We start from the raw sequence: 18,479 nt of genomic DNA, 5'->3' as shown, positions 1-18,479 counted from the left end.
GCCATGCCCGACCCGATTTTTGAAGGCATTTTTACTTTTCTTACAATTACGTATGAGGAAGCAACTTTTCAGATAATGCTTCGTTAGTCATAAGTTTATATAACTTCCTTCAGAGGGCAGGTACTCCAACTAGTATAAAATATTGTGTACATGTACTTTCCAAGATGACCCTCTTTCCTTCAAACTTCTTTCGAATGTCAAAATCATCCGAATAAGCTTTTTATTACAAACCTTTCTTCATAGTAGTTGATAAGTATTACAACTCAATTGATAAAACTTTAACAGAACCAGTATTATGTTGTCAAAATAGGAATAGAGCATTAAACGTCAGAGTTTAGAAGATATTTAAGTCTACTTACTTTGAGGGTACTATTTATTTTTGACTTGGCCTGGCATGGCCAAGCGCGTAAGGTGTGCGACTCGTAATCCGAGGGTCGCGGGTTCGTGCCCGCGTCGCGCTAAAACATGCTCGCCCTCCCAGCCGTGGGGGCGTATAATGTTACGGTTAATCCCACTATTCGTTGGTAAAAGAGTAGCCCAAGAGTTGGCGGTGAGTGGTGATGACTAGCTGTCTTCCCTCTAGTCTTACACTGCTAAATTAGGGATGGCTAGCACAGATAGCTCTCGAGTAGCTTTGTGCGAAATTCCAAAAAAAATAAAAAATTTTTTGACTTGGTAGTAGTTTAGGTTTTAAATACCTTAGGGGAGACCCTTAAGGCAAACCTGGGGCGCTCAGAAACTTTTGTTTCTCTTCAGCCCCACACGCGTAAAAGGTAAGACGCGTCATGAGGAGAGAGGTGAAAAAAAAAAGTATTTTGGAACATAACGATAAAATAGGAAAGTGGAGGAGCGGGAAAACTGGACTGGTACGCTGTGGACGGGAATCATCATGATAACGAGCAAAGCTGCAGCAGGTCACACATTCTTAAAGGAACCGGTGACATAGAGAAAAATAGAGAGAGAGAAGACGAAAAAAAGAGTAATATAGAGAAATGAGTGACAAGATAAGAGACAGAAGGTCCTTTCAGGGCCAGAGTGCCGGGGATCTATAAATCCAATGGCAAGAAATTAGATGTGGGGAAAACCGGAGTGCCCGGAGAAAACCACTTTCACTGGGTGAGCGCCGAAAAATCTACCCACCCAGTGCCCAACCTGGAATGTAAAACATTAATGATATATAAATGGATAACACTATATGGTGTTATCAATAATAGTTAATACAGGTCACTGTGGTTAGTAATCCAGTTTGATGGTAAAGTATACTTTGCCCAGGCTTGAGGTGTGTCTGCCAGTCGGAATAATTGGCGAGTTTGGAGGTTTCTATTTGTAGCTTTAGTGTAGTATCGTTTGATAAGTTTGATTAATCAATCCTTAATTAATAAGAGTTCAGTTAAGGTATGCTACAGGAGTGTAGTTGGGGAGGCGGTAAGCGATTTTAATGGTGCGGTTTTGCAGGTTTTGTAATATTGAGTATTGTCTTTCAGTCATGTTACATGTGGCTGCATTACCATATTCGAAAAGGGGTCTAATGAATGATTTGTATATTGCGAGAATAATTTTGGGAGAACAGCCTTTGTTGGGGTCACTAATACGTTTTAGAAAGAAAATTCTATTACTTGCTCGGGTAGCGATTTTCTGAAAGTGTGTTGTCCAGGATAGGTTATGAGTCATGGTAAGGGCTAGAAAAGTGATAGATTTTGTGAAGATGATGTCAGTTTTTTGAATTTTTTCCTGAATTTGTTAACTTTTCTGTGGAAGGCGATGGCTTGTGACTTCGAGGGGTTTAATACGACACGGTATTTATTACACCACTGAGATACTGCGTCATGGGTTGCTTGAACTCGTGAGGCTGCAGTATGGGGGTTGCACGAGGTACTCCAAATAGCGCTATCATCAGCATATTGGGAGATGTGGGTTGAGTTCAGTGAGGGAAAAGGTATGTCATTAACATATATATTGTAAAGTATTGGGTTGAGTACAGAACCTTGGGCCACGCCTGCGTTTAAGCTGAATGATATGTGACCGAAGTATTTATCTTAACACTTGTCTTACGATTGGTAAGGAAGCTGGATATCCAATGGACGAGAATATGTGGGATGACGAGGGTTAAAATTTTATGGCGTAGGCGATCATGCCAGACAGAGTCAAATGCTTTTTGGACATCTAGAAAGGTAGCGATGGTTGTTTGTTTCCGATTAAATCCTTTAAACACTGATTCAGTGAGGCGGGCAAGATGGTCGGTGGTTTGTCTATTCTTTCTACCAGCGTTTTGATTTTCGTTGATTAGGTTGTTAATCTCAAGGAAGCAAGTAATTCTATTGGCAATGGAGTTTTCCATAAGTTTGCCAAGGGTATTTAGAAGACTGATCGGTCTGTAATTATTTGGTTACAAAGATTTTTATCTTTTATGGGTATGACTTTAATTAAAGCGGATTTCCATAAGTTTGGGTAGTATCCTGAGAACAGAGAAAGATTGAAGATTAAGACCAAGTGATTAAGGTTCGTATCGGACAGGTTTTCAAGAACTAGATTACTAATATTGTCAGGTCCCGGGACTTTATTCCTAATTTTCTTAAGGATAAGTCTGATCTCAGTCCTAGTTATAGGTCGAGTGTAATAAGAGGGAGGATGTTTATCTGGATTAAGATTAATGGGAAATCGGGGGGGGAGAACACAAATGAGTTCGACTTCACGGTTTGAATGATTCGGTAATAGTGGGATTGATCAAAAGATGAGACATTAGGGGTACTATTATCTTTCTATAAATAAATAAAAAATTCCATGCGAGGTGCCATAATTCCTCAACGTCAAATGAAAATATTGTTTTACGGTTGATGAAGATTTATAAGTCCATCGTAAGAATTTGACAGTGAATTGTAATAGTGTAATGTTAAATTAAATTATAATAACTACTTTTAAGGTTAACTCGAGGAAAAAAAGTATGTACGCTATGTCCGAATGCAGTGTGTATCAGTGGCGTAGTTAAAAAAGGCGAGGGGGGACATCTGTCCCCGGGCGCAGCAGTGAGGGTGGGGGGGCGCCAAATTGATGTTACATAATTAGAAAAATTGTGTAACGATGGGGCGCGAAAACTGACTTTGTCCCCGGGCGCTGAAAACCCTAGCTACTCCTCTGGTGTGTATACATTCTATTCACGTGAAGGCCGTTCTGAAAGTAGTTCCATAGTGACATTTCGATAAAGAACGCCGAAAGTTTAGTCAGGGTTTGTACTTTATTATCTTAATGTCGTCAGTGGTGATGAAAATATTTGAATTTTACTAGTTTGCCACTAACAACTGAGGGCAACTTAATGCCATGTTAACTGTGACACATTGAAATCGAACTGAAAACAACGATTTCTCCTTATAATTACGTAATGCAACTTTTATTCCCCGTTCGAAGTGACACATCGCTATTGGGTCAACATGAAAAGGGTGGAGGCGTTCCGTAAAAACATGCTTCGCATTTTCGGGCCGTTTGCAAAGTGGTAGGATTCGCGATCGTACAATAAAGGTCCAAGAATTGACATTGGATATTAACTGACCAGCTGCCTTGTCCCTGGTCGATCAGTCGAAACTTAAGGAAATACATAGCTTCTCCTTTAGTTAACAAATCTGAAACATACAAGTCAATTAAATATAACTTCATCGTATTTTATATTTATGCATTTTTTAAATTAAATTACTTGATCCAGAAACATGAACTTTTTACAACTTATTTCGTTTTCAAATAAATAAAATGAAATTTCAGTAATGTTTAACATATACAATTAAACAGTCAAATGTTTATAAAGCTACAGCTCAGACATTATAATTTCAAATTTGCCTAACTCACTTATACTGCCCATTAATGAAATTAAATTGCTTAACGATCTCTCCGAAACTTAATTTTTAAAATGAAGTTCACATGTGTGTGTGTGTGTGTGTGTGTGAGTGTGTGTGTGTAATGTGTTTATAAGTTACTGACGATGCAGCTTTATTTGGTGAAAATATCTATCCGTACCACCTAGAGTTATTCCGTGTGTGATGTCTGGCACATTAAATCTCTGTGGCTTGGTTTGCTTTGAATTTCGCGCAAAGCTACACGAGGGCTATTTGCGCTAAAACTATGAAATTCAATGTTTTCCGTCTCCGAAAACTGGTGACTTGCAAACATATCTGAATTTCAGTTTAAAACGAGAATTTGACTGGTGACCTGTAATTTACAGTTTTGAAAATTATAAACCAGGATTTATAAATTTCTTTTGATTACATAGGAAAGGTTTAGCTAAAACATCTGTTATTTTACATAACATAAACCATAATATACATTAGGACTATATTATTCTATATAGAGAATAAACCTCTGTGTACAAATCGATCTCAAAAACTTTCAGTTTCGTTTCCGTTTTACGGCATTAATATTTTTATGAGGGAAAAGAGCAAAAATAAAACAACTGTTTTCATTCTTCATCGAATGGAAAAGGTATAATTACGCATTTGTCTTTTTATAAGTAGAAGTTATCACTAACGCATACAAGTTAACTTTAAGGCTAAAACCAGAATATTAACATACCACATACACAAATATATAAGAACTGACAATATTAGCACTAGAGGTCAGCATTAACTTGAATCAACTAACATGCATAAATCGCAAATGGTATTTGGCCATGCAGTCCACATTTGATTAGATTCTCATTTAAAAAAATTAAATATAACATAAGTATGACTTTAAACCATTGAAGGTAATAGCAAGAAAAATAAATATATATGTTGAATGAAAAATGCATCAATAATTAGAAGAGCATTTTTATGTCACACATCAGATCCATGTCTCGCCAATACTTAAGCTTCATAATACCTGTACTCTGGTTTCCTTTCGGACAAAAAAAAAGTTCAACAAATTTATCAATATGTTCACATTAACAGCGCTAACGCACAACCCAAAACTTAAACATACTATTCTTCGAACTAAAAATAATAATGTTAATATTTTCTAATGTCGTAATATGAGACATTATTTGTGGCAATTATATTATAATAACAGTGGAGACCCTCTATAACACGGTAGTTAATTATTTAATTCAGTTCCTATGATACGCTACAGCAGTAGTTTTTGTTTAGTTTGTGTTGAATTTCGCGCAAAGCTACAAGAGGACCATCTGCGTTACCCATCGCTAATTTAGCAGAGTAAGACTAGACGGAAGGCAGCTAGTCATCACCATCCATCGCCAACACCTGGGCTACTCTTTTACCAACGAATAGTGAGATTGAGAGGTCACATTATAACGCCACCACGGCTGAAAGATCGACCTTGTTCGAAAACGAGATTCGAACTCGCGATCCTCAGATTTCGAGTCAAACGCCCTAACCACCTAACCATGCCCAGCCAGCAGCAGCAGGTCTCTATTCTCCCTGAATGATAACTTTCTTTTGTCCCAGAGCTAGTTTTAAAATGCACCAGCTCCCCTCCTCCCCATCTCGGTTTCAAATTTATCGTCTTTATTAGGACGCTGGGCAAACGCCTTGGCTCGTGTCTGGAGGAATGGCCTGGATATTGGATGTTCGCTGTTGAGTGAACCACGTCAAGAATGCCTTAACAAACTGCGTATTGTTGGATAACCGGACTTTCTTTCTTTATTGTCCAATTCTGTGAAAACTTTGGAAATTTCATCTTCCTTACTTAACCAACCAAGTAGTGTAACTCAGTAATGCCATTTTTTTTCCAGAGGAATGTTTGGCTAGCTCTTTTTTTTTTTATCTCATCTACGATGGCCAACTTCTCGGAGATCCTTCACGATTTTCTCTTCTTGGAATTGACGTAATTAGTAGACATGATGTTTAAATCGTACAGTTATTTCGGTTTAGATGGCTAGGTTTTAACTGGCGGCCTCGGGAGGCAATCAGCGCTGCTCAAAAACTGGGTATTCCTCTTCGCGCAGCATACAGTAAAAGAGTAGAGCTGTACTTGGAAGATCGAAATATTTGGACGAAAGTAAAAGTAACATGCTGGCAAGTGATCACTTCTGGTGAGAAAATTTGAACCGGAAGAAGGTACACGTTGTTTGTAGATGGCGGATCTCTTCTTACCCGACTCAAGACAACCCAGTGATTCCTATAAACTTATGATTCTCCAGAAAGGTTGTGGGAGAAACGGAAGTGTCCTGAGAAAACTCATTTTCATTGGTCATGCGCCAGATATTCTATCCGACTATTTCCGATAAATCCTATAAATCAAGTAAGACAACGTGAAACTATAATGGGAGAAAGGAGTAACAAGCATGAAAGGAAGTATCTGCGTTTTTTGGCTAGTGCAAAACGTCCGAAAGGTGAACTCTGGCTGAAGAAGAGCTCTGATGTTCGTGACGTCATCATCTTCATTGCTACTGGTGGAAGAAGGTCGGAAGAAAACGTGCCACAAGTTTCGTCAGTAGATACGTAGCTGAAAGGCGAAGATTCGAAGATATTTGTGTGACGAGTTAATTGATGAAACCATGGTGATATGGGCTGTTTCTGTGATCCAGGGAGAATATTTGCTTTATTTACTTTACTCTTGATAGCTGTTCAGGTCTGGACTTATTGATCGTGTGTGACTGAATTATTGCGAGAGGTTCTTGCGTCGTGGATACCTGCATATTGGGTTTACACTGTCGCGTCTTGTGATTTCTTCTTTTGGTTCGTGTATTCTGGGTGTGTTGGTGTTTCTATGATGGTCGTCTGGGTTTCTTAGTCTGTGTTATGCAAAACTGGCGTGGAAGGTGTGTAGGAGATTTGCTAGTGTAGGTTGAAGGTGGTCGTGATTTGCAGTGGAATCTTTCAGCTTAAACATGGAAGAAGCAAAAGAAACATCTGTGAAAGAGAATGTAGTCTTCCATTTGCCTGGAGGTAGTCACAATTTTCACAAAGTATGAAAGCATTCCCTTTCTCTTCAAAATTATTTTGTGGAATGCTTGAATTCTTAAGTGTATGTCTTGTTCAAATGAGTGGAGTGTTTCGTCTGTGGTTATGGTTCAGTCCGCTGGTAAACTGTGTGAAGGCTGGCGTAGCTCTTGGAATATTGAGATTTCGCCTGGATTTCCGAAATTGACACAAGAGGATTCCATATCTATGTAAGTTTTATCGTGGCCTCGGGAACTATATGAACTTTGGGTTTGTATTTGTGAACAAAGACTGCAATTTGTCAGAGTGAGTAGCCATTGGGTAATCTGTCGATAATAAATGGTGACGTAAACGTCGTCCAACAGGTCTTTACTCTCTGAAGTCTCAACAACAAAGGAACGTAAAAATGACAACAACAACAACAAAAATCTTATTTTTCGAGTACTTCATTAATAGAGAGCTAAGAGGCTGCCACTCAGAAACACCCAAGCTTCATTGGTTAACTCTCCTAATTAATTAAAATGGAGAAATTTCATTGGAAATTTACTAAATTATTGTAACTGAGTAGATATACTAAAATCTCAATTAAAAGAGTGAATTTACATTGATTATTTAACTTTTCGCTCAACCTATTATTTTAGCGTCCAAAAGATTCGCGTTATATCGAGTCCACGCTATAGCGATTCGCTTTACAACCACCGTATTTTATAGAGTAAACTAAATGACCAACAAATAATGTAAATTTCACATTACTACTTATTATCAACTGCTTGGTTTGTATATTAATGAGCTGAAGACGTGATTGCAATTATTCTAAAACAGTGGATTTAATTAACGTAGATATTGTGTTCCAATTCTACACATCCTGTAATTATTTTAGGCAGCATAACACCATTAGAAACTGTTCGTATCATTTACACAGATTCACAATAGATAAACTGCTTTTCTACCAACATATATATTCCAAAGCTCAGAAACATTTACAAGGTTTATTTTTCATTTTGGACCAGTCCAAAATTTTAATGTCACTTTAACAAGCTTGGTGATTGGCCAGAGGTGAATATTCATTAAACCTATTGAATACCTATTGAGTAGCTTTGTGCTTATATCAAAACAACAACACAAATAACGTATATTAAAGTGCAGAGTGATAAATCACAATAACTAAAGATAAGAGCTCTTTTCAAAGAGAAATTGTTAGGCTATTAAACACTTAAGGTGCAGTTGTATTACTGTGATGTTTGACTAGTGAGTTCAATAAAGTTTTATGAACATTTCTTGTCTAGTTTAACAATACTTGGTTAATTACAAATATCAACTTTGCATATAATGTTTGTATTTTCATAAACCACTTATAAACTGGGTTAAATAAGAAATATTATATAGTATTTGTCTAAAAATAATATTTTATACACAGCAACTTATATTTATAAGTTCAAAAGAAAACAGTTTTCTAGAAATATGAATCAAGTTTCAAATAATTATTTGATTAAAAGATGGGTGTGATAAAGTAAAGAGACAATGGCTAGGAAGAATGGGAGCAATCACAACATATACTCCTAACACTTAGAGACCTTCCAGTATCCCAAAGTAAACTATGGCCATGGTTGTGGTTAGGCTTACAACTAATGACTCCCATGTGTATAAAGAATAATTAATCTAAATTTCTCAACATGGCATACATATTTTAGACATAATAAATAACCTAAAAGCTGATTAACTTACTCAGTAAAACATTTTTACTATACAATAATACATTATATTAAAAACAATTAATCTATTTGGTTATGAAAATAATACATCAAACCATGATTTTATTCACCAGTTGCCTTTTTTTATTATCATTATTATTATTAGAAAGCTAGAGTAGTAAAAGAAAGTGATAATGAATCAGGTTTGCAGGTCCCTGTTTTATGTTGAACACACTATAATGAAAAAAAGAAAGATGACAGACTACTTGAAAATCACAATAGAACTTGAGACTTAAATCAGAAGTATTACAAACAATATTTTTTTACCAGGCTCAAACAGAGGTGCTTAATAGCTATATACATGAAACAACAATACTTCAACAAATAACTTCATCAGCAGAGGTTGTTCATTTGCAATATCTTCTTGATGGTTACTCGAAAGTTTGGTTCCATTTGATCACAAATCTCCTCAAAGCATTCTACTGCTAGCTGTCTCAGCTGCCTAGAACGGGATCTTCCCATTTCACCATACAGATAGATCCCCATAGCCTTGCAAATAGTTAAGTATTTGACAATAGGTCAATTATTTTTTTACAGAAAATTTCTCAGTCAATTCTTAGTGTGACCTTAGATAAGCATGAACATTTTGTAAAATGAAATCATCTTAGTAACATCTAGCATTTTTTTAAAATATAGGACATGTGGATAATTAGTTCATAGCAAGTGTTTCTAGCAAATATGTGTCATCAGGAGATTTACAGCACTTTAACTGTTGTGGGCTACCAGTGATATAGCCTTATTCTCAGTTCCATAGGTCATCAGTCTGACTTAGGTAAGATGACCAAAATTTATTAGTTTATTAATTCATAATCTCATTACTTCTCTTGAATTGTAAGTGAAGACTTAAATCAGAATATTTCTTTTTTAAGCCACTGTATGTGCGTGTCTCCACATCTATATATCCAATGAACAAAACAAGTCTCTCACACACAAAAAAAAATAATAAAGATTTTGCAAAAATTAAAAAGGACCCTCAGGGTAAAGGCTATAATGAGGGATATAAAATGTGTTCCTCTCTTTGGAGATAAATAAAAAAAGTAGGACCCACATTGTGGGGAGGATACACCATCTATCAGCCTTAAGCTCTATTCACCAGTCTCACATGAGAAAATCATGAAAATTCAAATAAAATTATCATATCAAACACAGATTAAGTGGTTATATAATCAGTCTTAATAAAAAACCTGTTTAATAGGAAAGTTATTATTAGCACATCAGTGTTCTATCTTTCTCCAGTTTGAAACCTAAATTCATTAAACCTCACATTTAAGATCTGTTTATAATAGCATAATATGCATACAACTTTTCTGTTATTTACTATAACAAGTTGAATAAATATCCTACTGAAAACATACCTGCTCTTCTGTAAGAAAATTACTAATGGCAGTGTAACCTGGTCTGTACTGGTGTTGCACAATGAGTTCACACCATCTGTGTCGAACCTGTAACATCAACAACAAATTACTCCAGATAGCAGACAAAACAAATTATGTGGTGATTCTATTATTTGTTTTTTTTTATTACTATGAAAATTTAGACATGACAGCACATTTAATAGCATATGGTGCTATTTTCTTGTTCAAAGTAAACTTGCTAATACAGATACAAAGTGTTCTGAGAAATTCATCAAAATCTACAATGGTTTACTTATTGTTTTTCTTCAACAATTTACAGGACAATAAATTTTAAAGTGAAGTTTTGTAAACACTATTGTGAACAATCACAACAATAGTAGAATTTTGGTTTGTTTGATAAGTATGAAGTAAAAATGGACACTTTTTAAAATGAATAACATAATAGTGATAACAAAACCATAACAACATTAATGACTTACACTGTTGTGAAAATTATGATATCATTTAGCAATATATTCTTTATGAATTGGAAAAGATGCTTCACACTTACAAAAAAAATTGAATTAAGAAATAATATTGTGTTTATAAAAGAAACTAACCAAAAATTAGCTGAACTTGATATTCAACCACAGAGAGCTCCTTTATCATAAAGTATTAGATTGAAATGGTTTCACTGCTTTTAGCAAAATTCAATATATAAATGATAATATTCACCTTCTACTCCATGGATTTATAAATATCTGTTTTACATAATTATTTCACCAAATTCATAAAACAAGGATTCTTCGTTTTTCATATCAATAATCTTCCCTGCAATTTTTAAACTGAGATTTAAATACTATACTCATATGCCTAGTTCTTATGGTAAAAAGTACCATCATGGACACGGAAGTAAATATTGTTTGAGAAACATTTTGTCTTTTAAACTGTTTTAAGCACCATATCAGTAACTTTTTTGGCCAATGTTGAGAAATTTTCTTTATTTACAAATTAATGTTTATAAATTATAATAATTTATTTTTACTGCAGATAAAGCTCTACTCACATCTGCATTCTGCTCTCCAATCTTAAAGAACCTGCACAGTTCTGTCAGAGTTCGATGTGCCATCTGTTGTTCATCCAGTAACAATTCAAGAACGAAAACAAGCTGATCTGGACTTAACTGAATGAAAAACAATGAGTAAGCCAAACACTACATTGTGGTTAATTCTGATATAAAAAGTATGGGTGAAAGGAAAAAAATGACTGGAACAAATTACAAAGCTTTACAATTTATTAAACCGTTTTTTGCTGAGGAAGATGAACATATAATAAATAAAAGAGGAACAAGATGAAAAATTACACTTTCAGATACCTATCTGAACAGAGATTGTTAAGTATTGTAACACATATATCATAATTCTTTAGAAAAAGTTTTTGACGATTTTAATGGGTAATTGTTCTCTGCAGCACCAGAATAAAAATTAGAGAATGGTACCACAGTTTAACAGGCTGCATCTGTGTCATAGTTTCCCTTGACAGTTAGGATTCGCATTACACTTCAGATGAAATTTTATATCTGTTATAGATTAAGACAAACAGACATTCAAAAAATACTTTAAAATATTTCTATTTTGCTCATTTGTCTTCTTGTTCTTTTCACCTTCAAAATGAGAATACTTACATATACTAATAAAACAACCAGTAAATTAAAAACATCTTTAGCATTCAGAGGTATGTGAAAAAAAAACATGAAGAAAGAGAGACGTTTTTTAAAATGTTCCTCTTTTAAAGAAAGTTTGCACCCTTTTATCATGACTGTTGCATATTTTCAAAGGGTGCAGAAGTTCTTCTTTGTTTCATTGTTTCATCAAACTGATACATAATTTATGACAGAATAATAAAAAGGGCCAAATGAATCACTGTATTCGTCTTATGTTTCTTTGTATGATTTAAAAATGATAATTCAAATAAAAAGAAGAATATTGCCAAAAAATAAATTGTTTGTTTGTTTTGAATTTCACACAAAGCCACACGAGGACTATCTGTGCTAGCCATCCCTAGCTTAGCAGTGTAAGACTAGAGAGAAGGCAGCTAGTCATCATCCACCCACCGCCAATTCTTGGGCTACTATTTTACCAACAAAGAGTGGGATTAACCATAACATAATGCCCCCATAGCTAAAAAGGCAAGCATGTTTGGTGCGACAGGGATTCAAACCTGCAACCCTCGGATTATGAGTTGAACACCTTAGCCCACCTGGCCATGCAAGGCTTAAAATAAATAGATGAAGTCACGTGAAAAAAAAAAAGTGGGAACACTAAACAATTTTTTTTTTGACTTGGCCTAATCAAGATAAAAATAAAGCTAATTTATTTTAGAAAATAGATTTACTAAACAAGTGAAATATGTAATTAAAACATCATTGCAATTTGTTTGAATAGTTGAATATATCAGGATCAGTTACTCAAATTATCATGTTCAAGTATTATTGAAATAAACTGAAAGTTAACATTTTTCTACACTGAAAATTTATTTCCAGTAAACATTTACATAGTTCACATAATAGGTTTTCTTAATTTCTGCTGCCCTCTATAAGCACAATATTTGTTCATCACTAGCCTTGATGCTCCCACCTATCCTCACATGTTTACATGTGGTATAGCTGCACTGTAGGACATAAATAAGCATGTCACAACAATCAACTGATAGGAGTGCAATACACCCTTCTAAGCACAGATGAATTTCTGTATACCATAGAATATCTTCATCCCTTTGAGGTTAGGAAAAAGGATGCACCAGGAGTGAGGAGGATGGATGACAAGTGTGAGAGAAGGTAAGTATCTATCAGACAAATGCTTTTAGTTTGGTAAAATATTAACTTCTGATACAATACCTCACCTCATCTCACATAATAGCAAGAATTTCACATTGGAATAGTGGAGGGACTGGTGTAAAAGTTATCTAAATGAGGACTCTCTGCCAACGGCCTAAAAATAACCAATGGAATGTGATACTTTATCATATAAAATCAAATCTGTGGGAAACTGCACACCCATTTGTACCAGGTACACTTTTCACCCATTTTAAAGATATGCATTTCAAAAAGATGCAGAAAGATGACAATTCAATCTGTAAATGGATGTGCCAGATAGCTAGGACATGTCAGACTGTATTTGGTAGGTCAACTTCAGTCCAAAACTAGACAGTATTGGGTAATTTTCTTCTGGTCCACAGTAGGAGAAGGATCCTAAAGGTCTTTATTTACCTTCAACCTAAGAATCAGAAGAGAAACTCAACTTCTGTTCTGACCTCCTTGGAACCAAACATCCAGGTGAAGGTAGGAATGAGGAATCCAAATGTAACAAATCAACTCCTTTAAAAAATCTGGCAGCATCAGGAATTTTGCATCTGGTCCTGTGTTAATCCAACAATAAACTTCCTAAGAAGTGAGATCTGGGTATCAGTAGGATGGAGGAACACTAGGCAAAGAGGTGAACTGCATGTGGTGGATTCATCTAGTCCAAAACCATTTGGCATTGAGAATTTTTTTTGTCTGACATGTGGCAAGAGGAGAGTACTCTATTTACACTGACAAAACACTACTACCATACTCTCAACTATGTAGAAGTGGTAACACTCAGGAGGAATCCTCCATGATCCATCCCCATTCCCCAATAGCTAGGAAATGGTTAGTTGTAAGGATCCACGTACTCTACTAAGAGAGGGGTGGGGAGAATGCAATGGGGGGTTTATAGGAATGCTACACAATAAGACATTGCAAAGGATGACTATGAAAATCCTATTTTAAAAATTTACTTAACCAGGATCAGAATGATAGACAGTCAACCCAACACTGCTTTACTCATGATAATCCATGAGTTGGTATAGTTTGGTGGAGGCCTTACTTATGAAGGAAGAAACTGTGAAGCAACTTTGAGCAGGCTTGTGGAACACTCCATCTCTTCAGTGAACATTTTAGACTTATATGGCTGAATGGTACAGATTTATACTGAAGTAGACTTTGACAGGAATAAACTCATCACAGAGTGATCCAAACAATGAGAAAAGGGCCACTGTAATGCTAAGAAATAAAAATAATCTCTCACAGTCAAGAAAAGGTGTGAAGGATGGCAATAGAAGATAAGTAATTACCAGATAAGGAAAATATTGCCAAATAATGCAAGAAGTGGACTATAATGATGTGATGCTTGGTCTACATGTCAACAGGCACAATCTCCTCCAATAGGCAATGGAAGTGAACAGCTAGGGAGATAAGCAATGAAGAATTTAATGGGAGGAGACTTGGAATATGTGATGAGAATCTTCAGATTACAACATATAACCAAGCTGAGTAAATTGGCAAAGCTAACCAATAAGGGTGACAGGAGAAAGGTCATAGGTAGAGAAAGTTCTTCAAGTTATAAATAGGCAGGAATGGAATCAACAGAAGAAAGCAGTGCAGGTGACATAAAAATGTAGAGAATATTCTGGACAAAGAAAAAGATGGAAGGAGGAGAAATAGACATAAAGACAATGTTTCCATCAAGTATTGCTGAAAGGAAAGAAACTATGATTCAAATAAAGGAATATATAGATATGTAAAACCTCAGTAGCAAAGATATCAGACTTACAATATCTAATATGCAAGAAGAAGCAAGAAACACATCTTTAGTGGTGAGTGGTACAATAAATAAGTGGGCAAAAAAAAAGGGTAAAGGCATGAAGAACGACAATGAGACTCCAGTCAGGCAAAAGTATTGGATGAAGTGGATGAACCAAAACAGGAGGGTAAAAATGTAATGGGAATGGGAAAAAATGAATGGTACTAGACAAAGCCACCCTATAGCAGCAATAGTGGATATTGATAGACCATTGTCGAATAAGCAAGTAAAGAAATGTAAAAAAGTGGAAAACACTAGGGTAGGAGGTTAAGAAATCACATTATAATAGAGTCCAATACCAGATGATGTACAATTTCCTCTGGAAGACATTTAAGGAAGAAGTGTGGATGAAATGAGCCAAAAGGAAGAATAACAACACAGAGGGTCCACACTGTATCACAAAGGACCAGACAAAATATATATGCAAAACCAGTGTGTGGTGATAGATGGAAGAAATATGGCAAACTGAGATTCATGGAGAAGAGATCATCAAAGTGGAAAAGGTAATGGAGGGGATGATTGAAGGAGAGTAAGGATCAGAAACAATGGTTAAGCAGGCCAGAATGGGGTGACAAGAAGGACTCAACACAGAGTTATTTGGATCAAGAAAAGAACAAGGAGGTACACAGATAGAAGGATATGCAAAATGGTAAAATCTTGACAAATCCTGACAGAAAACATCTACTGTTAAAGCTAAAAGATACATGAAACTGGGGATCAAAATATGGGCAGTTTGTAACAGGAATGGGTGGCATATGTATTCAGAAGAGAAGTACCAAACTGAAAGTATAGCCACTAAAAACTTAGGGGGCAAAACATTAGTTCATAGGTCATATATTGTCTGAATGAGATAACTGAAATAAGTTTTAAAACATCTAGGACATAACAAGAAAGAAGGTGGAATTGCTGAGTCTGACTTCAGAAAAGGAGATTCAACATTTGAAAGCAAAGGGGAAGTGCATGGATGTCCCCTTTATTGATTGATATAAGACACAATGGCCAAATTATTGGAATGAATCATGACCAAATGTCCACATACCAAAGATGGGAAATGTTCCAAGTTTTGACAAACTGCAACAAGTTCCAATAGGTTGATGAGGAGGGAAGTTCTGAACACTGACCTACAATCTCCTGAGTATTCATATATGTTCCTCACAAAAGAAGTACTGGTGAGAAAGTGCAAATTGTGATGGGGATGCAGTTGAGAAACACTAGGTGAGGTGTTGTCTCTACTGAGCCACCAGGCAAACTCTATTTGGAGAGAAGGAGGAGGATGAAACCCAGGGGATCCCAAATGTGATTCCATTGATTGTGTAACAACTATTGAAGTCCATGCATGTGTATAGGACCCCCAGGAAGCTGAGATCTCCAAAGAGAAATAGAACCTTGCACACTGGGAGAGGATTTGATTCTTCAAACCAAGAGCTCAATCAACTCCAAATGAAAAGAAGGTTGGACCCTGCTGTAGAAAGTATTGAGAAACATCTCCAAATGGATCAGATACAGTGTGGGGTTGATATAAGAATTCTCTAGCTTGACTAGTCATCTCACATGAACAGCCTTCTGTAGAAGAAAATGTGTATGAGTGAAAGAAGCTTGTTGGGATAGAGCTAAAAGTAGTCAGTCTTCCATGTATTGAAGGAACCACAAACAATGGTCACAAAGATATTGGTCAAAGCCTCTGACCACACAATTAAAGACGTAAGGTGGGAAAACCAGACAAAAAAGTAGAGCATAGAATTGGAAAACTAGATCTCTCTGAAACATTGAAGGTAATGCCTGAAGGCTGGTGAAGAGGGAACACTCACTGAGGTGTGAGGAAAAACACTATGGTGAACTGAGGAAGGTTAATGAAGAAGTTTAAATTAAATAGGTTGATGACAGCATAACAATCCCCAGTATTTTTTTGTAATCACGAATAGTCAAGTAAAAAAATCCCTGGAGAAGCATGACATACTTGTTCAATAGCATCCTTGTGTAAAATCCCTCAAATTTGGTGACTTGCCACTGAATACCAGAAAGACAGCACTGGTATAGGAGAGAAAGCAGGTGAGGGAGGGACATGGAAATTAAAGCAGAAGAGAGTTGGGAAAGAGGAGAACTAGGAAGTAAGGAAGGAATGTTAACGAGTTGTCTACACCAGATCTAGTGTGATGTATCAGAAAGATCCCCAAATCCACACTGGCACAAAAAGGGTGCCAAACAGAGATTCTTAAATAGGAAGTTCAAGTGTTATAGGAAGTTATTCCTGTCAAGAAAATCCCAACAACAAAGGAGCCATGTATGGAGGGATAAAGATGAGGAAGATAAGATGTTAACATGGGTAGGTGTATACACTGAAATACCCCTCAAAAATCTAATTTATGATAAACAAAGCACAGGAATCAGATAAATGTGGAGGACAAGGATGCTGGCAGTTGAATGTAATTGGGCTTGAAAACTGATCAGCATTGATTTTAATGTCAAAAGAGGGAGGGAACACTATAATCCGACAAAGGTACAGCCTGAAGGAAGGAGGGGAGAGAATCAAAAGACAAAGGTGAAATAAACAGAAGGTAACATAACTGAGAAATCACTTCCAAAAAAGCAGACAAAGGATGAGGTAAATCCAAAGTAGTGTATGGACTGCACTGCAAAGGAAGGAGGCAGGAACAGGTTGTTCAAATCCTTGTTGCCCTGATCCTCAGTCACTCAGAAACAATATATGCAGGTGCATTTCTGGAGATATAACAGGTTGCAAGAGAGTCTTCAATTTATGATGTAACATAGCCAAAACACCCTCAACATAAAGTGTGGATCACAAAGCTACAGAAGTAGGAGATGGACCAGTAGTGGTCTGATTTACCACAGAAGTCATTGTAGTGATGTTGAAATGAGCATTCCTGATTTGGAAATTAAAAGGAAAATATTCTGCAAAAATTAAGTAAGCAGAAACAAAATGATAATAACTTAAGTTCTTAAAACACAATAAATTTAACTGAATATTGCTCACAAAAATTAAAAAATGCAGAGTAAAATTAGAGGGCTAGAGCACACTGTAATGCCAAATCAAGAAGGGATGAAAGGATTTTGCAGTATAGTCAGCTGCACCTAAGTTGTTGTGCCACACTCCTACTGGTAAAGGATTGTTGAAAGCTTTTTGGATTTATAGTACAACTATACCATGTTTAAACATGTAAGAATAGGTGAAAGCATTGAGGTTAGTAATGAACAAAAACTGTGTATATAGAGGGCATATTATATGAATATTGTCATGAAATATACAAGCATAAACAAAACCATCTCCACCTCAATTCATTTATACATATAAACAAAGTTTTACCTGGAAATATTGCTAGTCACATTTATTCAGATGACACAATATTATAATTAAATGGAAAAAATGAACTTGTTTTCTAACAGGAACATCATGCTTTCAACAAAATATTTTTGTGTACAACTTCAAATGTCATCTGACTAATTAGCTTTGAAGTGATCAATATTTAATTACCATTGAAATGATACTGAAATTTTAGAGTTTTGGGAAATGATATATTTAAATAAAACACAGTTTTTCTATTAGTTTTGTTATAAAAAGCCAAACAAAGCAAATCTTAGTAACATTTAGCATTCACAATGTGAAAAAATTCACAACTAAGAAACATTTTCCAAATATCAGCTACTGTGAATTAAAAATTTGCCCAATATTCTAGATTTCTTTAGCAAATGTAAATGATTCTCATAGAATATGATACAATATTTATTAAATACCTCAACAAAATTACTTAAGTCCACTTTCAGTCTTCTGAATTTCCTTTTTGTCTTTTTCAGCAAGAATTCATTTAGACTTTTCCATTTGCTAGTCTAGAATATCAAAAAAATAATAAAAAT

General features: G+C 35.6%; 1 protein-coding gene across 1 annotated transcript in view; it reads right to left on the bottom strand.

Moving 5' to 3' along the window:
* Positions 1-610: 610 nt before the first annotated feature.
* The window catches only part of LOC143223374 (aminopeptidase O-like), a 66,214-nt gene continuing 48,345 nt past the window's right edge, over positions 611-18,479 (bottom strand). Inside the window, 4 exon segments of the mRNA XM_076451280.1 lie at positions 611-9,100; positions 9,967-10,053; positions 11,012-11,128; positions 18,360-18,452. Of these exon segments, the coding sequence (XP_076307395.1) occupies positions 8,945-9,100; positions 9,967-10,053; positions 11,012-11,128; positions 18,360-18,452 (453 nt within the window). The 3' untranslated portion in view covers positions 611-8,944.

The sequence above is a fragment of the Tachypleus tridentatus genome, chromosome 8 (genome assembly GCF_004210375.1).
Source record: "Tachypleus tridentatus isolate NWPU-2018 chromosome 8, ASM421037v1, whole genome shotgun sequence".
NCBI classification, from domain to species: Eukaryota; Metazoa; Arthropoda; class Merostomata; order Xiphosura; family Limulidae; genus Tachypleus; species Tachypleus tridentatus.
This window is presented reverse-complemented; position numbering and strand designations above follow the sequence as displayed.